The 21,969-nt window shown below is 34.9% G+C and overlaps 1 protein-coding gene across 1 annotated transcript in view; it reads right to left on the bottom strand.

Annotated features, from left to right (window-relative positions):
- CADM2 (cell adhesion molecule 2) overlaps positions 1 to 15,175 on the bottom strand; it is a 244,143-nt gene extending 228,968 nt beyond the window's left edge. Inside the window, exons 1-2 of the mRNA XM_060099800.1 lie at positions 15,138 to 15,175; positions 9,191 to 9,342 (exon numbers count right to left, since the gene is read on the bottom strand). Of these exons, the coding sequence (XP_059955783.1) occupies positions 9,191 to 9,342; positions 15,138 to 15,175 (190 nt within the window). The remainder of the gene's footprint in view (positions 1 to 9,190; positions 9,343 to 15,137) is intronic.
- Between the last annotated feature and the right edge of the window lie 6,794 nt (positions 15,176 to 21,969).

Genomic DNA, 21,969 nt, shown 5'->3' with positions numbered 1-21,969 from the left:
TCTAAACTACAACCATTCTTTCTAAAATGTTAAAGTGAATATTACAGACCAATCACTCAGCATTCCCCCTACCCCATTTCCCATTTGTAATTGAGTCCACCTACTAGTCTCAACATAAATAGTCATAAAACCAGAAGACTTAATTCTTACAAACACCCACACTTCAGTACTAAAATAACACCGCCTCTTACATTTCACAGTGCTACAAAATGCTCATTTACTGCTGTTTCCAAGGATCACTCACAAGAGCCTGCTGGGGCTGAAGAACTAATAAGTTAAGGAAAGCAGAGTACTTTAATTTATAACTCTTCATGCTCACACAATATAAAACAAAACATTAAAAATATTTATTCAGGAAAAGGTATTTCTAAATTGTATTATTTTGTCTGAATAGTGGAGAAATGTCACTTGAAGAGGCATGGAGGAAGAGAAACACTCAGTATTTATAAATATAGGAAATAACTAAAATAATTGAAGAAAACCAAGTGAATTGAAAAGATCATACTCATTAAATTTTTAACCATAATAAATTAATAGTTTAATAGTATTTTAATTAGTATTACCATTCATGAATGACCATATGTGTTTTTATTCCTCCTTTTTGGTACTTAGACCAATATTTCCAAGTTACTTATAAAAAAAGCTCCTTGGGATTAAAGAGAGGCTGCACTTATTAGGGGTACCCAAGTAATAATGTTTAAATGAGGTTTCTTATTCATTCTGTACTTAATGCTATAATTATTTTCATAAAACATATTCTATCAAGACAGAAGAATATTCTGCCTAGATTCTATATTTGAGCCTATTGAGCGGGGCCTTCGTCGAATGTAGAGGATGTAAATTATAGTGATTGCTGGACTCAATGGCCACACATCTCTAGTTATACCTTAAAGCACAGTAGAGGCATCTAGTATAAGCTGAACCAATTCATTTCTCTCTCCTGGGAATTTAAAACTAGAACAGAGAAATGCAGTGGACTCTAAGTTTTGGAGTAGAATGACATTTATGTCAGTGTTCTAGGGCTAAGTTTTCATTAGCCTCAAACAAAAAAAAATTGGCACCATTTCTACAATATAGATTCACCATAGGGGGATATAACTCTCTCAAAGTCTGACGTAAAATATTAAAAAAAATACAAAATGGGAAAAACGCACTAAAAAATTAAATAGTAAAACTTTAAACACTGTTTTATCTGAAATAGAATTATATTGGTATGAATCAAAATTATGTAATTTTAAATAGAATTAAACTTGTACGTTATAGACAGTATTTTTTGATACTGTTAAGATTTTCTTATACTTACTAAGGACTTATAATGCTAATGCTATTTTGAAACTTACTTAAAAAATGTTAGAATATCTTAAATTCTCCATTGTCTCTCTGCTGATCCTGATTAAAAGGTTATTCAACACAGAGATCATATCAGTATGTCACAAGGAATTCAGGTCCATGTACAGTACACTGTTACTTCATATGTTAGACAAATAGCATATAATAGTTTATTTACAATTGTTTCTTTAAAAAATAATTTTATCTAAAAAGGTATGTTTTCGGTCATGTATATTTTCTTTCTTTTAACATCTTCATTGGAATATAATTGCTTTACAATGATGTGTTAGTTTCTGCTTTATGGTCATGTATATTTTCAAGTCAGGGTTTTTCCTAGATTCATGTAGGATATTTTTATCAATTATTTGGGCATGTTGTATCCTCTACAACGAGGCTTATTATGCAACAAGTAGAATTACATTTATCTACCTGTAAAATGTTTGATCCAATATTGTTCCTCTATACCCTCCACCATTCCAATGTGTAGATGATATATGATAACTTGCCACTTAAGGGCAAAATTCATGTTTTATTTATTTTAGTGGCCCCAATGACCAGCATAATTCCTGGGACATAGCAATATTTCACTAATATTCACAGAATTGAACTGAAATTGTGACTTAGAAATCTTTTAAATATCAAATATGCTTAGATATTTATATATTAAGAACATTTACTTAGTGATGCCTGTTATCTTTAAGGACTATTAATTCCCAAAACTGAGGATATGAAGTATCATAAAAGATATCAAGGCAATTACCCAGAAGCTGGCTGGTCATTGCTTACTTTTTTTTTTTTTTAATTGTTTTGGGAGATGGAAATAAATGGCACAATGGTGTTGACCATCCACCCAGTCTGACTCTAGCCATCATCCCACTTCTACTGCCATGACCATAAAAAGTGGCATTCTCCAGATGGCTTAAAATCATTGAAATAATTGCTGATTATGTGCTGACTCTGTATGTCTTACCAACATACAAACATATTTATAAACTATGTAACCAGAGACATATATGATTGGAAGACAAAAGAAATCAAATTTTAATCAGGACAAGCTGTCTTTCAAGTAGCTCTATTCAACACAGAATAGACTCTTCAAAAATCAATGAGCTACAATAACTGCAAACCACCTAGTGCAGTGTCTATCACACAGTAGATGGTCAGCAAATACTTACTGAATGAAAGACTGAATAAATATATAAGTTAATGATCAGAAAGTAGAATAAAATAGCTCTGTGTTATAGAAATAACTTTTCTCTATATGGGGTTTTGCTAAAAAAAACCACCACCACCACCAACAACAACAACAACAAAAAAAAAACGCTAGTGAACAGCAATGTGCAATAACTAAAAGAACTTAATTCAAGAATTTGGTCATTTTCACAGAGGTATTTGATTTATTTGCAACAAATTTTGTTTTTATTTTTAAATTACAACATTACAGGGAATTCCCTGGAGGTACAGTGGTTAGGACTCTGCACTTTCACTACCAAGGGAGTGAGTTCAATCTCTGGTCCGGGGACTAAGGTCCCACAAGCTGTGCAGCACGACCAAAAATAAATACAAAAAATATTGTAAAAAGTAGTAATATTAGTGAAACTTAGCCTCTCTAAAATATAATATCAAGTATGCCAGTTATGCTGAATTCTAAAATGTTCAAACACTAAAATTTGCTGATCGTGTTCAGACACATATTTGTAGCTCTGAATGTCAAAGTTCCAAATCCTGACACTGTTATAGATACCACATAATGAATACAGTTTATAGTGTACAGGATTATCTTTATGTTTTTCCTAAAGTTGCTGGACTTTAAACTAGCATAAAGAGATAAAGGTAGTAATCATATAATGTACAACTAAAATTTTGCTTATGCTCAGTAAGAATTTACAATAATGGCTTTATAATTAGCAGATTAAGTGAAAGCAAGTTATTCTCTAAGAAATCTAATAGCACACAGTTTAACATGTATGTTAAATTTGAGGAATATAACATTGAAAAAAAGTAATGTGTTTTGGAAAGGTGCTGCATTGTTGCAACTTATTTCTCCCAAAAAGAAGCAATTCAATGGAAGGCAGTTGTGAGCATAGAGTGACACAAGGTTTTTGGTAGAAATTATCTTTACTGAAAATTGGACAGGGAGAAATATCTATTTATGCTTGGTAAGTTGTGCTGGTTACTTTCTGCTTATCATTCCAGATCCATTATCTTCCCTGCTCTTTGCCCTGGGAGACTAAACTACCTAGGATTCCTTGACCTATGGTTTCCATTTGGGCTCAGCCCATGGAAGTCATTGATAAGAGATCAAAAGGTAAGAGGAAAAAGAAGTCAATTTACATATTTCCACACATCCTTCTTCCTAACCAGTCTCAGCTTCTAACCAGAAGTCTTCTTCCAAAACTTAGCTTTAGTTCCCTCTGTCACCCTTTCAGAGGCAAGGATGGTTTCCCACTGCTGCTAGCTCCTGGGTGCTGCATCATCTTGACATGTTTCCTTAATTATGCCTGTACACCTGTAAATAGTGTGTTCTTACTTCATTAACTCGAGTGTATCATTTATTTCCTAATGGGAACCTGATTCCTACTCATTTAATATGGATGCATTTGCTAGCAAATCTGTTATTACAATAAAAATGAAATTATTAAAATATGAGATGTGTTCAGGAGATCTATCATTGAGACAGCAACTTTGGAGTAAAGACCGACAAGAAGTGATACTTTCCACAAGAAATGTAAAAAACAACAAAAATCCAAAAAGCAATAAAATGAAGTCCTTATCAGAATGGTATAGCATGAAATGAATTAGGCTTGTCTTAAGAAAACTCGGGTCTCATCATCATTTTGTCACTTACTACTCAAGTCATTCAAACCTGCAAACCTCGGTTTCTTCATATACAAAATGGGAATACCGACCATACAGGGTTGTTGTGAATCACAATGAGAAAAGGTAACCATGTTGAAGTTATTTAAAAGTTATAGAGTATTGAGTAAGTTGTCATCACTTATTTCACGTCTTTCGTGTAACCTATGCATGATTTATTTATTTATTTATTTTAAGAAAGTGAAAAGAAGGGTAATATTGACCACTTTAACACCCGCTTTACTGAGTTAATCTTTACTATTTTAAAGACTGTCACATTCATTGAAACTAGTTGTGGAGAAAGAAACTGTCAGGTGGCACTGGCTGGCATGAAGCCAAGAGAACTTATACCTCCATTTCAGGTTCATCTCATTTTTCTTCTCTTTATCGATGCTTGTCCTAGGACACGTTATTCATGTTCCTCCCCTCCCATCATCCCCAGTATTAATGTAAAACTATCAGCAGAATAATTGGATAATTAACACCAGCGGGCTTTTTTTTTTTTTTTTTTTTTTGGCTATGCCCTTAATAAAAATTTATTTTCGTTCCTTCAGGAATAAAATTTCCTTCAAGAAATTCTTGAGAATCATTGAAGCATAATGCAAAAAAAGCAAAACTACTGTAAAGTAGTAGTATCACAAAATGTTACGTATTTTACATTTTTATACAAAAACACATACAAGCACACAGAGATACGTCTGTTAAATGCATATACTATGCACTCCTGGAGATGTCTGTGCAAAGTATTTTCTGTCAATAATAGGAAGGAATTGAAGTGTTCTTTCCTGAGCATTAAGTGATCAAATTGTACTACTTCAATTGTTTTTTCGCACACCGGCAGAGAAACAAACACAATGACCTAATTGATTTTTTTAAAAAAAACTTCTATTGCCAAATACCACACAGCATTCACGTGGTGTTTCAGTGAACTCGACTCGCTACTCTCCCTGTCTCCCTATATCCACTCTATCCCAAGTGCTTACCTACTATTTATAACAGATATGGTAAAATCTGTGTAAAAAGAAAAAGAGGGCCATAACAAGTAGCTACATTTGCTCTAGGTCCCTCTGACCCATAAGAACCTGTAAATTTTCCTCTTGATTTTTATTTTCTATTTAGATTTGCAGTTTCTTAAGTGTTATAGAAAAAGTCTTCATATAAAAACTATGCAGAAATGAAATGGAGTTGTAATTGAGTATCTACTTCATAGGTTAATGATTTCTGGTTTTCAGGTGCAAACAACAAAGTAGATAGAGAAATTGTTAAAAATGCAATTCTGATCCAAAGACTAGAACATCTGATTTGGTGGGATATTGAAGAGCCCCTTTTATTTCTCTGCCAGTTGGTATCAGAAGCAGAATTAGAAGTTAGATCTGACTCCTTGTCTCCTAGGCTACAATGTTGCCATTAAATCTGTGAAATTTAAACAGTAAAATTTTATTTATTGAATATTTGATACATTTTAATGATGACTTGGTGTTTTCTCCACTGGAAAATGCATACTCTACAGCCAAGGCTGGAATTGGACAAGGTCTATTTTGGCATCTAAAGAGTAAGTCATCATCTAGAACTGTGCTTTCCAAAACAGTAACCACACATGGCTTTTGAGTACTTGAAATATGGCTAGTGTGACTAAAAAAACAAATTTTTAATTATTTTAAAATTAACTTAAGTATCTACACATGACTGCTGGCTACAGAACTGTTTTGCAGATATAGAACATTGCCATCATCACAGAAAGTTCTACTGGGCAGTGCTGACTATAATGTATCCCTCTGTCTTACTGTATATACACCTTCAACAGTTTGAAAATAACTGATGCTCTTTAACTAAAAGGCAGCTGCCAAGATCAAAGGCAGAGGCCACTTGGGTTATATTTAAAGTGACCTGGTGCCTCGACACCTTTGTTCTCAGGGGCATTCTAGTTAAAACTAACATAGGCCAACCTGGATTCCAATCCCTTCATTACCAGTCATTTGCTGAACATCTGTGGACACATTTTCTTTGAGTGTCTGACTCGCAATTTCTCCAGTTGTAAATGGGGAAAGCTACTGATCACATTAGATGTGCTCAAGGTAGCAAAAGCCTGAATTCACTGCCCTCCTCTTTATTTCACCTGAATAAAAAACATTACAGTATTAGATTCACTTTAGCCAATTACCCCCAAGCACCTATCTCCCTTGTGAAGAAATTCCTGAATATTCATGTTTAACCTCCTTGAGAGAAACTCCTAAGAAAAGGGGTTCCTCTTAAGTCTCCTTTAGCTAATCATCAACTGCCTACTCACAGCATGCTTTTCTTTTGCTAATAATTCCAAGTAAACAACAAAGGCTTTTCCAGTTCTAGTTGAACCAATGGGCCACCATCCTGAGATACTTGTTCAGCCCTTACAGCCAGAACCCTCAGAGACCCGGGTCTCCAGAGAGCATGAAAGGCTACTCAGAATGCCTTTTGGGACTCCTAGTGGCAGCAGTAATATCAATGAGAAGCACCTGTTTTGTTGTTCTGGCTAGCTCGCTCCCTCCCTCCCTCACTCCCTCCCTCCCTCCTTCCTTCCTTCTCATTACTCTATGTCGGTACAAAAATTAAAGTTCAGGGATACAGAACTCTGGTGAGAACTGACTTGCTAAACCCAAAGCTTCTCAACCTCAGCTGTATTTTACAATCATTTGAGATGCAATTAAAACCCTGTGATACTGCATATGCCTGAAAGATTCTGTTTGGTAAGCTCCTGAGAACAATTGGCAATATAATGTGAGATAGAAATAAGAAGAGAGCTATGGATAAAGCTGTTAACAGTAGCAGCCACCTGTAGAAGCTGGTGCAATCAGTGACACAGACAACCCTTTCGTTTTCTCTATTATTCTCCTGAGCAGTTGTCAACTTGCACAACACGTACGGGTTACTCTAGTGACGTTAACTCACACTTAGCTTCTGCACTTAGGCTCTGGCACAATTTAGCACGTTTGTTTGCTCGAGATAAGCCTTAAGATTGAGGAGGGCAAGGCAGGTAAATGCAGACAAAAAGACAGTATGGGGAAAATTGTGATATGAAATCTTTAAAATAAAATGCTTTTATTTTCAAATAAAATACTAGATTTGTAAAGAATTTGTTTCCAGAAAGCCCCTCTTTTCTGAAGGATAATCATGGTGAGAAAAACCTACCATGTTATATTTGGGATATTTAGCAATATCCCTGTATCATTACACTGCTACAAAATACTAGATACATCTGATCATGTGAATTGTTGAAGCATGCATTTGCTTTATTTCATTTTTTCTTTCCTTATTGCCTTAACACGTTAGAGTTATGTTGTAAAAAGCTAATCTGTGTGTGTGTGTGTTTGTGTGTGTATAGTATAAGAGGTTTCTATTTTTGATATTAGACTTTTTCTAATTCTATTGTGGTTCTAATCATCAGTTGCAACAGAATAACGAAAAGTATTGAATAAAGAAACCTTTCATAAATGGCAAACTCACATGTTTGTTCCTTCACAAGTCCCTGGTTTGGTTCCTTGTCATGTAGTGGAAGGGATCCTTGACAGTGATGTCTCTCAAATGCAAGGGTTTGAAAATAAAAGCATTTTTTTTTAAGATTTCATACCACGATTTTCCCGTACTGTCTTTTTGTCTGCATTTACCTGCCTAGCCCTCCTCAGTCTTAAGGCTTATCTCGAGCAAACAAACGTGCTAAATTGTGCCAGAGCCTAAGTGCAGAAGCTTAGCGTGAGTTAGCATGACTAGAGTAACCCGTACGTGTTGTGCAAGTGACAACTGCTCAGGAGAACAATAGAGAAAACGAAAGGTTGTCTGTGTCACTGATTGCATCAGCTTCTACAGGTGGCTGCTACTGTTAACAGCTTTATCCATAGCTCTCTTCTTATTTCTATCTCACATTATGTTGCCAATTGTTCTCAGGAGCTTTCCAAACAGAATCTTTCAGGCATATGCAGTATCACAGTGTTTTACTTGCATCTCAAATGATTGTAAAATACAGCTGAGGTTGAGAAGTTTTGGGTTTAGCAAGTCAGTTCTCACCAGAGTTCTGTATCCCTGAGCTTTAATTTTTGTACCGACATAGAGTAATGAGAAGGAAGGAAGGAAGCAAAGGAGGGAGGGAGGGAGGGAGGGAGCTAGCCAGAACAACAAATGCTAGCATTCCTAACCCCCTGTCATAGTTAAGTTTATGTGTCAACTAATTAGGCCACAGAATTAAGACCATGATGAATAGCTATTATACAGATATTTATATCCTATATAATTTAAACGTATCTAAAGCAACAGCTCCATATTTTCACTACATTTTATGAACTCATTTTCTCCCAATGTTTATAACAATGGACGACAGCTTAGAAATTCGGTATACATTTTTAGTTATTTGCTTGAATTATATAACATAAATTGTCTTAGTTCTCTAAAAATGTTTAATCAAAATCTATCATCCAATTAGAAAGCCCAGTTAATCACTGAAGTCCAGCTCAACTTGTATATACAGCTTCTTACTTAATTTCAGTTTATTTTGGAAACATGGAGTAACAAACTTTTTATTGGAATCATTTCTGTAATTCTTACTTTCAAACTGAATTCATGAGAAAGCACAGAACTTTCCAAAATCATAAAGTGTCTTCTAAATATTTTAACTAAGAGTAATAAAAATAACATATCCTATTGCCAGGAGTGAGGGAAAAAATATTCAATCTATACGAAAGGCATCTACAAGAAAACAAATCATGTGGTATCTTGAGAGAAGATAATTGTTAAGAGAAGGCATAAAACTATTTTTGAAACAGAATTAGAACTGTTTATTTTATTAAAAAGTTGACACAGGTTATCTTTAGTGTTTATGACTTGCAAACTAAAGTATTTAATATTTAACATGTTTAAATACAAGCAGCAGCAGTTTGGTAATCAAAAGGAATAATTTGAATCATCTCAGAAAAATAAATTCATTATAATTAGGGTATTTTAGAATATGATTAAAACATTTAAAAGAAAATGTATTCACCTTTCTTGTCATCAAAGTACAGAGTCTGTTGAGCTGGATTTGACCACTGGAGGGAGGTGTTATCATTTTGATCAACCCTGCAGGTCAAAATTGCAGTTCCGCCTTCAACAACTGTTACGTTCTGTGTGAGTGGAAACTGTCCTTGGCTGCCTAAAAGGGGATTAAAGAAAAGGTTGATTAAAAGAAAGTTCTAAAATGATTAACTTCCCAAGAGCTATATGGACTTAACTCCTCATTCCAAGTAAAATTTAAAACAACCAAACAACAGCAAAACTATATATTACAAAAAGGCAAAAAATAATTGAAAACCCTTAATCAGAAGACAACAATTTGACATACCATTAGGATTCCTTTATATTCCCTCACATGCTCCAGAAAACCTTCTTCTCCTCCTAGGCACACATGAAGATTTATATTTAAATAGTAACATGATTATCATTAATTTCCCTTGGCCTTGCATTAATTATATGGTGCTAGACCTGGTTATCTTTGAAGATAATAATTTTGGATGAATTGAACTCTTTAAAAGCAGCAGAAGAAACAGGTAAAATAGTTTCCTTGTAGCTTTTATAATCCTGAATAAAGCCTATAAAATATGGATACTAGAACTTTAGATTCAATTTCTGATAGAAGAAATAAAAAAAGAATCCTATTTCACCAGGGTTTCTTGTAGACGTAGCTGTTTTTAGAAATACAAAATGTGCTGGAGAAAACAATGTAAGTATTCTTCAAAAAGTGTTCATCTTATAGAATATCCATCAAAATCTTAAAGTGATTACTCTAGCCCAGGAGATAGAGACAATATTCTTTTTTGTTCCTTTCTGTAATTTCCTTATGTTTTTTCCAATGAATATATATTTCTTTTATAATCAAGGAAAAACGTATCTATAAATGACCATTGTCAATTTGGATATCATTAGAATGTAATCAATTCTATCTTCCTAAGTGTTATACCAATTTATTAAAGTAATTCATGTAATAATATTACTTAGTAAAAGCACTTCTAATAGTTAAAACAAAATTCTTGCACACAGAAACATAATATGTAAATTTCACTGCAGCAAGATGATCTGGAGATGAACTCTGCAAAGTTTGGTAACAATTATCAACATGGGTAAAAAAATGACTTTCTAAAGCCAGGTTAAAATACTATTATGGGAGCAAGGTAGTTTATTAAGTCAAGGATAATGTACATATGCAAGAACATTATGATAACTTAATCACACCCATGAAATATATTTTCCTTTTCTTCTTTAGTTTTGTAATGATTCTGTCATTACTACAAGCACCACCTGAGGTTATGCTGGAGCTATTGGCATAAAGAATCTTATTACCAAGAAGCCTGTTGATTGGCACCATAAGAGAGAGAAGAGCCTGAAGGGGAAAATTTCTTTCCAGACCTAAATGACACAAGCACAGAGGTTCATGACCACGTTATATAATTAAGCCTATCAAGTATAAAAATCTGCTATCAGTAGCTTTGTCTCCTCAGCGCCAACCTCTTAGAGTCACTATGGCAACTCCCCAGGATATCTCCCTGTAATCTTTAGGGTGGAGTTTTTAAATTGAGGTTAGGCAATGTCTGGAATAAACTCTTTGATAGTTGACTTCAAAGTCAAGGGAGCCAGAATGGGATGTGTTTTGCCTTCAGCTCAGAGGTGACCTCTAGCAGGCAAACATGGAGAGCTATCAATCTTGTGGAGTGAGGTGAGGTGAAAAACCACATCAGAGAAAACATGAGCTAAAACTGAAAGAAGGAGTAATTACCAAAGATATCAAATTAGCAGCTCATAAATATGAAGCTCAGAATGTTTTTAAGATACTTTGTTTAGGTGCCCAGTTATTGACATAATGCATAAACTGAGAAATCTAGGGGAGGAGGGGATCCTTTAAGTAATAAAAAGCACATAACTGCTAATAAATACACATAGTCCATCCCAGATGACAATTTGACTATCAACTGGTACATAAATAATACTGTCTGCTTCTTTAAAGTGGAAAAAGAGCAGTGATGCTTGCAACAATTTCATCCACTACATTTGCAAAATAATTTTCAAAACTTCCCCATATGAAAATATTATCCTTCTCATTTCACAGATGGGTAAACTGACACTGGGTGGTTAAGTGATTTTTCCATGGTGAAACAGAGTCAATGAACCAGTTGGAGTTTGTTCTGAAATTTCAACATTTTATTCTTATTTTTCCACAAAGGCTACTGGGTCATATCACTACTTGTTTAAATGTGAATTAGACAACAATGAAAGGAAAAAAAAAAAAAGTACTGTTTTAAATATGAAACTTTGAATTCATACCTAGCTGAACTATGTCCTCAAAATTTCAATTATAACATTAAAATCAAATAAGGGAAGATATCAATGTTAACTGTCCTTAAATATCTTATCCTATTTAGAACTTACATTTGATAATTATTTCTGTCTTTCCTTATTGGCCTATAGAAGAAACTAATATTTGTTATGGTGTTCTACATTCCAGGGACTCTGCAGACACTAGCACACCTAAACTTTGTCCTTCCAGGTAGGCGATTAGGACAGCTTCCCTCCATCTTCTCCCCACATGGATTCTGACTTCAGTTCCCTGGGACCTTGCAGCCTAAAATCCCTGCAGTCAAATAATTTAGTTTTTCCCAATAAAGAGCAAACTCATATGGAGAATTTACTAATCCTGAATACCCTTAGTATATGTGGTTTCCAAAATCAATTCAAAAGCCAGTGTTGTAGGCAGTCAAACTTCTTCTCAAAGCTTTGAACTGACTTTTACTTCTGGTTTTAACCTGGAGACAGCATCAAGTTAGCTTCTACTTTTCTCTTTTAACTCCTCCTGGCTCAAAGTTGACAGGTTGTCATTTAATTCAATCTCAGAGAGTCTTTTTAAAGACATTACTAAGTTTTCCAATTAGAAAAATTAGTATGTTACAAAGTTAAGGATTCATCCTCAATGTATTCATCAAAAAAGTATTTTGGGGGCCCTACTACATGCCTTGCCTTGTATGAATCAACATCTGAAAGATGCACAGAGGAAGAGAAACTTGCTAAGGAGTTACCACAAACCAATCAGAAACTAGGATAGAGTAGGATGGCAAGGGAGAAGGCAGTCTAGGTGTGGTATAGTACTCATCTTGTTTACCATCAACAAGAATTTCTAAAATTCATTGATCATATCATTGAGGTTTATTTTATTTTATTTTTTTTGAGTTTCTTAGTCTTAATTTTTTTAATTGTTTTTTTAGTTTTTTAACATCTTTATTGGAATATAATTGCTTTACAATGATGTGTTTTATGCTTTATAACAAAGTGAATCAGCTGTACATATACATATATCCCCATATCTCCTCCCTCTTGTGTCTCCCTCCCACCCTTCCTATCCCACCCCTCTAGGTGGTCACAAAACACTGAGCTGATCTCACTGTGCTATGTGGCTGCCTCCCACTAGCTATTTTACATTTGGTAGCATACATATGTCCATGCCACTCTTTCACTTCTTCCCAGCTTAAACTTCTCTGTCCCCGTGTCCTCAAGTCCATTCTCTATGTCTATGTCTTTATACCTGCTCTGCCCCTAGGCTTTTCAAAACCTTTTTTTTTTTTTTTAGATTCCATATATATGTGTTAGCATATGGTATTTGTTTTTCTCTTGCTGACTTACTTCATTCTGTATGACAGACTCTAGGTCCACCTCACTATAACTCAATTTCATTTCTTTTTATGGCTGAGTAATATTCCATGGTATATATGTGCCATATTTTCTTTATCCATTCATCTGTTGATGGACACTTAGGTTGCTTCCATGTCCTGGCTATTGTAATTGTAAATAGAGCTGCAATGAACATTGTGGTACATGACTCTTTTTGAATGATGGTTTTCTCAGGGTATATGCCCAGGAGTGGGATTGCTGGGTCATATGGTAGTTCTATTTTTAGGTTTTTAAGGAACCTCCATACTGTTCTCCATAGTGGCTGTCTCAATTTACATTGCCACCAACAGTGCAAGAGGGTTCCCTTTTCTCCACATCCTCTCCAGCATTTACCGTTTGTAGATTTTTTTATGATGGCCATTCTGACTGGTGTGAGGTGATACCTCATTGTAGTTCTGATTTGCATTTCTCTAATGATTAGTGATGTTGAGCATTCTTTCATGTGTTTGTTGGCAATCTGTATATCTTCTTTGGAGAAATGTCTATTTAGGTCTTCTGCCCATTTTTGGATTGGGTTGCTTGTTTTTTTTTTTTTTGATATTGAGCTGCATGAGCTGCTTATAAATTTTAGAGATTAATCCTTTGTCAGTTGCTTCATTTGCAAATATTTTCTCCCATTCTGAGGGTTGTCTTTTCATCTTGTTTATGGTTTCCTTTGCTGTGTAAAAGCTTTTAAGTTTCATTAGGTCCCATTTGTTTATTTTTGTTTTTATTCATTTCTCTAGGAGGTAGGTCAAAAAGGATCTTGCTGTGTTGTTTCTCATAGAGTCTTCTGCCTATGTTTTCCTCTAAGAGTTTTCTAGTGTCTGGCCTTTAATCCATTTTGAGTTAATTATTTTTATGGTCTTAGGGAGTGTTCTAATTTCATTCTTTTACATGTAGCTGTCCAGTTTTCCCAGCAGCACTTATTGAAGAGGCTGTCTTTTCTCCATTGTATATTCTTGCCTCCTTTATCAAAAATAAGGTGACCATATGTGCGTGGGTTTATCTCTGGGCTTTCTATCCTGTTCCATTGATCTATATTTCTGTTTTTCTGCCAGTACCATACTGTCTTGATTACTGTAGCTTTGTAGTATACTCTGAAGTCTGGAAGCCTGATTCCTCCAGCTCCATTTTTCTTTCTCAAGATTGCTTTGGCTATTCGGGGTCTTTTGTGTTTCCATATAAATTGTGAAATTTTTTGTTTTTGTTCTGTGAAAAATGCCATTGGTAACTTGATAGGGATTGCATTGAATCTGTAGGTTGCTTTGGGTAGTATAGTCATTTTCACAAAGTTGATTCTTCCAATCCAAGAACGTGGTATACCTCTCCATCTGTTTGTATCATTTTTAGTTTCTTTCATCAGTGTCTTATAGTTTTCTGCATACAGGTCTTTTGTCCCCTTAGGTAGGTTTATTCTTAGGTATTTTATTCTTTTTGTTGCAATTTTAAAAAGATCCTTCCTCTGGCTAAGCTCACCTCCATCCCTGGTTTCAGAGGAGTCATTTGTTTTCAAACAAGTTTATGATGAGACTTAAAGGAAACAGAACTTCCAATTTGGAATTGTAGAAGCTGGCTATATTTCCAGGCAACCTATGGCCATCATTTTCCTCCTCCTTTCCTTGTATTTATTTATTTTTATTTTTTGCATAAATATCAATCCCCCTTACTTGTTTCTAAACTAATTAAGGGTCAGGTAACTAGGGCATCTTACTTACCTTATAATCAGCTACATAGCTTAACATTCTGTACTGTGATTAGAGCACTAGGCACTCACTGTATAAAATGAAAGCATCCCTTGGAGCAATTGCTGGCATTTGTAGGGGAATTTGTGACAATAGAATGATTAAAGTAACTCAAGTCTGCTGCATTTGTTCATGGTCAAAACGGAGGAGCAGAAGGAGAGACTAATTCCTCAATGAGAAAAAAAAATATGGAAAATTAAATAATAAAAGCCTTATCAGTATCCTGTCTTAAAACATTTTTTGTAAAGTTTTGCTTAAAATTCTTAAGGGCTGTACATAAGATATAACAGATGGTGATCTAGAACAGACATATCAAATACCATTGTCAGCTCCCAAAATGGGACACAAAAAGACAGACTGTGATAAATTTATGCTCCATAAGGGGAAAAAAACATAGAAAACACTAACTTTTTTTGAATATTAAGTATAATAATATATACTATATACCAAATATAATATAATACCGAAGCCCTCTTAGGTAGATATACCTCTGAGATGGAAAACATTTTATCTTCCGTTCCTGGTCCAATTTCCCTTGCATCAACATCCATTTTAATAGTGCTCTTATGTGTTACCTCCTCCCTCAACCATCACTAAGCCAGCAGTAAATATATGAAAAATACAGCAAATCTTCACTGAGTATTCACTATATGCTAGGCACTATTCGAAGTGCATTTCCATTATCAATGATTTAATCTTCATGCCAACCTTGTCATCATCTCAATCTTGAAGACAGGGAACTGATGCAAAGAAACATTCAATGATGTGCCCAGAGTCACATGGCTAGAAAGTGTGGCAGCCAGGTATTCAACTTTTGCCCTCAGTCTTCAAACCTCACATGTGTAACCATAGAGTCACTTTGAAAATAAAGTGAGCTTAATTCTGACTCAGTGGCTGCTATAAAAGAAACATATAGTTTGGAGTCAAACATTTCTAAGATGCATTTAGACCACTTATATCTATTTTTAAATAAGTGAAGGAATATTTGAAATTCAAGTAAAAGCAGTGATATGCTAGAGCCAACTGACACCAGCTCAACTGCTGAGAGAGTCAACTGACTGCAGGTCTTCTCCCTTTATGCTCGGTGATAACATAACTTGGTAGCTTGAAACTGACCACACTCGGAGTATCTTCACCATGGTAATTGGCTTACAACGCAAGTCAATGTCTTCCTACAGAGCCAGTGGTTAAACGTTTACAGAACACCACTGAAAAGGCCACTCTCAATGCTTTTTGAGGGGGCTGTTACATACATTTTTAGCATACAGTTGTTTTGTTGTTGTTGTTATTGTTTTTCCTGAAAAACCAATAAACTCCCTCCAATGCAGTATACTTCTGCTTTTGAAGTTCTTTTTCTTCATACTGTGAGTCTCTTCTTTGTTTTTTTTCCTTTTCCCTCATATCACTTTCCAACAGTCTTTTTCCCCTCCCCCCCACCATTCTCCCAATAAAATGAGCTCCCTTTTTCTCTGCTCCTGGACAGTAATCTTGAACTGCTAGGTTTGTATTATTTTTTTTAATTTTTATTTTATATAGGAGTATAGTTGATTTACAATATTGTGTTAATTTCAGGTATACAGTGAAGTGATTTAGTTATACATATACATACATCTATTCTTTTTCAGATTCTTTTCCCATATAGGTTATTACAGAGAAATGAGTAGAGTTCCCTGCACTATGTAGTAAGTCTCTGTTATCTATTTTATATATAGTAGTGTATATGTTAATCCCAAACTCCTAATTTATCCCTCCCCCAATTGAACTGCTAGTTTTTCTTAGGCTGCTGAGTTTACTCCTCTCTAACTAGCATCATTGGTTGAAAACCATTTAGGTCACTTTCAGTAATTATATGTAAATAATTTGTTAATTTACTGATGTGAAAGACACTTTAATGAAGAATGATTGGTCAATATTTTGAAAAGACAGCTCTCCTGACCCTGTCTTTATATAGTTGCCATTATTTCTTCAATGTTTCCACTTGTCATACACTTAAGAAAAGATTAGTTCAAACTTTGCTTTGTCTAGATTAGCAATTACCAAGTTCAAAATCAAGTGAACTGAAACTTGACTCCTGTTGACCTCAGTTAGTTAAGAGTTGTCTTTCCCTCACATGTTTCTTGCATGCCTTCCTGTCTGACCACCAAGAACCTAGCACACTGTCACACAGAACACAAAGAGACAAATTCTAAGATTATGACCACCTCAACCTTGGTGGCAGGCCATGATGTGCCATTAGCATAGAGAAGCAATAAGCATAACAGTGAAGAGAGATATTTGAAGCCAGCAATATTGTTGAAAGAGAGCAGACAGGTGAAGATGCATGCTTGAACACTGATCCCAAAGCATGGCTCTGCTGCCATAAATGGTTTTATTCAAGCCTTGCTATCTCCTGAACAGATGATGAGTGAAAGCAATGGCTTTCTCCATCTCTTTTCCTGTGCTAAAGATTAAATGTGGGCCACAACAGTGGATCAGTGCACACTGTGCATGAGTGCTTACTTACTAAGAGCAATAACCACCTGAGATATATCTAGACAGACAGGTAGAGGTTGAGGCTCTGCACATCTGAGAGGGAGTTAACAGTTAGTGATTTTTCAGGGTAAATGATCAAATTTTGTGGGTTACTTGACAGGAACTGAGGACCTCATTATTTTTCCTTCCTGAAAATGAGCAAAACTTTCTCAAAGGAAGAACCATATTTAAAAACAATGAATGGGGGCTTCCCTGGTGGCGCAGTGGTTGGGAGTCTGCCTGCCGATGCAGGGGACACGGGTTCGTGCCCCGGTCTGGGAGGATCCCACATGCTGCGGAGCGGCTGGGTCCGTGAGCCATGGCCGCTGAGCCTGCGCGTCCGGAGGCTGTGCTCCGCAGCGGGAGAGGCCACAATAGTGAGAGGCCCGCATACCGCAAAAAAAAAAAAAAAAAAACAATGAATGGAAACAAGTAAGAACAAGATGTGAAGAGAATTTAAGATGCAGTTTTTCAATAAAAAAGTGTAAACTCCTCATGACATAAAAAATGCCACATATTTTGAGCCTTCCTTTTGGAATATATTTATACATAGCAAAAACTGTCAACTAGTCTACAAAATTATTTAATTCAACAGATAGTCTACTATTATTTAGGGTCTTCCTTTCTACTATTCTCAGCTTTGTGCTTCTCTCTCTCTCTCTCTCTCTCTCTCATCTGGTTCGGGGCATTTACACAAAGAACCTGCATTTTAGAAAGTTCAAGACCATTCTTGTTGCTTAAATTAAAGTCTAAAAATATATCTAAATGCTCACACAGCATGCTATTACTTCCACTAAATTACTGAAGGCATTCTAAACAAATAACCTTCTAATGTGAAAGTTGTGGCTCAGTAGTTGTATGGACTGAAACACACATTGCATACTAAAGCCTATTGGTTTGAAAAGCACAAATGTCAATAAAGGAGGCTTATAATTCTCAAGAGAACTACGATGCATGCTCTATCATGTGAGAAGGGAAATTAGAGGAAACATTAAGACTGATAACTAAGTGCAAAATATTTCCACTTTTGGAATGCCTCTCTGTTCTTTCAAACACTTAAAATTCTCAAGTTATTTTTTCCTTTTATTCCAACTTTTAGGTTTGTCTGAAAAACTTTAAGTATTCTGTTTCCCTAGGCTACCACATACAATTTATTTTTCTTTGATTCTACTCCATCCTCTCAGATTCAGCTCGCCTTATAGAGTATAACACCTGCTATCCACCTTCTGTGCCACCCCTCTGCCCAGCCACTATAGAACATGGCCATCAGTTTGGTGCTGCTTGCCAGTTTCCATAGAGACAGGAAGTACTTTGGAGACCTGTGTTCCATTGCAACTGCCAGACCAATGCAGGGAAGAAACAAAGCTGGCGGGCTGTGGGTCTTGCAAGGCCAGGAAAGGTTGGAAGGGCTTTTTCATCCTGATACCGAAGTGTAACAATGCCAAATTGGAAGCTTCAGCAGTTACAATCCTGTAGACTAGATCCTGTGTTCACTATGGCCATTGTGAGTGACCCATTCTGCTCCCAACTCCTGGAGCAGAAACTCTTGGGTACCCAAAGGCTAGTCCTAGTCCTTTGTTGGCTTCTGGTACATGACAAAAGGCTCTTTCAGATTTACAGTGGCTCCTACAGCTCCTGACCAAAGAATCATAATTCTCCTGTAGAAATTTCACCTCTCTTTCTCTTTTCCAGAATATGATAACATTTTCCTGGACACACATAGCAGACTAGGGAATTTATGAGATAACCACTGGATTATTCCCAACTGACCTACACAGTAACTGTAAGTAGGTGATCCAGTTAACTACATAATATTATATCAAGACTAATCACCATTTGCTGTGTGTATGATAGTATTTATGATTAGATTTATTTCTTGATTATCAGGATCAGGGTTGGCTCTACAGAAATTTGCAATACAGGTGAAATGTAACATTTCATATGTGCCTTCCTTTGCATTTCAAAAATGTTTTTGTATGATTGTATACCTCAGCCTTTTGTATTATAAATATTCCCATCACATTCTTTCTACATAAAGTAGGTTTCTCCAATTTCTTCCATTAATTTTATATTGCTAAGCCATATCACAAAATGTGTTTTCTCTACATTACAAAATTCTAAGCTGCAGAGAATATTTATAAAATCCTGGGAAACATTGTTTTATGGATGCTTTATGTTCTTTCTTAGTGGTTATATTGCTTTATCATGTTTTAAAACATTATCTGATTAAGAAAATATTCCCAACATTTTTTTAACCTGTATCTGTACAAATTCAGTTCTTTATATTCTTAGCTTGTTTTTCTGCTTATTACCCCGCCAAAATGCATAATAAACAAAAGTTGTTTATATACCATGGACCTAGTGAACTAGATTAAATATAAACCTACCTAGCTTTACAGCCAAAATAGATTTTTGTTTTAAAAAATTAAAATATATTTTGCTTTCATTAATTTATCTATATTTAATTCATTCCCTAACATGTTTTTTTTCTCAAAAATTCAAACAATAATTTCTTAAATGATCACATACAATTTTTCAAGGAAAAAGTGAATTCGATGAATTGTTCATGTTTATATTCACAAGGATTCTTTTCTTCCTATACAAATAAGATCTTCAAGTTTGTGATGTGGAAGAATAAAAAGCAAAGGAAATAATTTTAAAATGAAAAGGAAACTCTATGTCTTGCAAGGCAATGTAAACGAATAATAGTGTTTTAAATTATTTCTATAACGTCGAAACAGGCTTACATGGTAATTATCATGTGTGCATTAAGTCATTTTATCTTTCCAGAATATTGTTTTCTGGGTGAATGAGCAAGACCTAGAACTGACTAGCTTTACTTGCTAACTGATAAACATTTGAGAGGCAGCCTTCCAGAGAAAAGAAATTTATCACCACAATCACAGTCTGGTTCACAGTGAAGCTCAATCATGTAACTAAATTCTAAATGGAGATGTCAACCTGGAGGAAATATTCTGGAAAGGAACACACAGATGGCAGGACTCTTCTGAAGACAGGGTGAGGAATATAGTGCTGAGCATACAATAATCAATCTTCTGGAGACAAAAAAAAAAAAATGGACTGAGTGGGACATAACTGTTTAAAATTGAAATCCCTGGGAAAAATTTCAATCTGATACTAAAAAGGGGGAAATTAATGCATCTATTCTTGTTTTATTTAGTAGGTCTTAGAAGGTTGATATATTTTTAAAAGCAAAAATATTGAATTATAGTACATCTTAAAATATTTTATAATCTCAAGGAAAATTAAAATTCCTAGTAACATTTCTAGGAACAAGTTAAATGGAATAAAAGGTTAGAAAATAAAGTATCATTAAATCTTAATTTCAAATATACAACTGTTTCAAATATACAAATATAACTAGCAAAATAAGGTAAAGATAGTGAGAAAAGTTATAAATTCAGAAAATATTAAGACTTCAATCTGGTTTTCATGCTAGTTTTCCTTAATTCAAATGAAAAAAAAATTATACCAACTCTTAATTGTTGCTTAATATATTGTTGCTAGTTAATGATTTGACTTATATGCAGTAGATATATTTTGGTAACATCTTTCTTTTGGACTGTAACACATCTATGCATACAATGCATGCATAAATTTATATTGACCATTTCAAGTTGCCTATATATTAATATTCTTTTCATGTATTATTCTCTGCAGAAAATTTAAATAATTGCATTGGTGTACTGAATAGAGATATTCATATAAAAGAGTGACACAGATGTCTGTTTGGATTATAACTCTTCGGATTATGGGATGTAATAAGGAATTTTGAGATGACATTGATGTAAGATACAGGTAAGAAAAAATGTGATATCAAACACATGTCACTTAATCATGTATAATCAGTTCACGTTAGGCATATGAACTATAAATATAGTTAAACAGAAAAAAACACAGGCCCAAAATGTCATCACTTGTGCTGAAGCCCAGGATACCAAACCTAGATTTAATACCTAACCTAAGTGCAGTTTTGACCTTCAGAAACGTAGCCTTAATCAACCAGTTTGAAATTTTCCAGTCAGCACCAATGAGGTAATCTGTCACGTTGGCCTCTCCATCCTGCCACTCCCCAAAAGAAGAAGAGGTGATCTGCAGGTTAAAAATCATGCAGTTCCCCTTGTCTCCAAAAGAAGATGGCCTAGCCTAAGAATAATCATTTCATTAGTTTTGCTAATAGCTTTCTTGCCCCACCCTTCTTCCTATAAAAACTTTCTAGTTTGTACTACCCCCTTAGAGTGTCATTCTTATTGATAGATGGGATACTGCCCCATTCACGAATTGCCTAATACAGACAGTGAGATCTTCAAATTTACTCAAACATCATTCACTAACATTATAAACATATACAATATTAATGCTTTCTGAAACCTATCTTTCCATTTGTAATGAATTTTGCCTATGAAAGATACTTCCATGACAATAAGTTATTCAACAAATATATGTTTTGTGCCTAGAACGTGCTTCACATTGTAGCTGCTGGGGATACAACTGTGAACAAGGTAGAAATGATGTAAAGTTCTATCTTTAGAGCTTACAGCCTAAAGATAGGCAGGAAAACAAGAAAACACAAACACATAAAGGGAAAAATGTGTTGTTATTTCAGCTGAAAATCAAATAGGGAGAAAAAAATCAGGCATTTAAAAAGTGATAGAGGATAAGAATGTTTGAGAGGGAACCAGTATTTCAAAAAGTAAATTAACTGATGTAAAGGTCCTGAGCCAGAGGCAGGAAAAAGGTTGGCTATTGAAGGAGCTGAAAAATGAAACAAACAAACACAAAAACAATGAGTTTGGAGCATGAGGAGAAACAG

This window comes from Mesoplodon densirostris, chromosome 5 (assembly GCF_025265405.1).
Source record: "Mesoplodon densirostris isolate mMesDen1 chromosome 5, mMesDen1 primary haplotype, whole genome shotgun sequence".
Lineage (NCBI taxonomy): Eukaryota > Metazoa > Chordata > Mammalia > Artiodactyla > Ziphiidae > Mesoplodon > Mesoplodon densirostris.
This window is presented reverse-complemented; position numbering and strand designations above follow the sequence as displayed.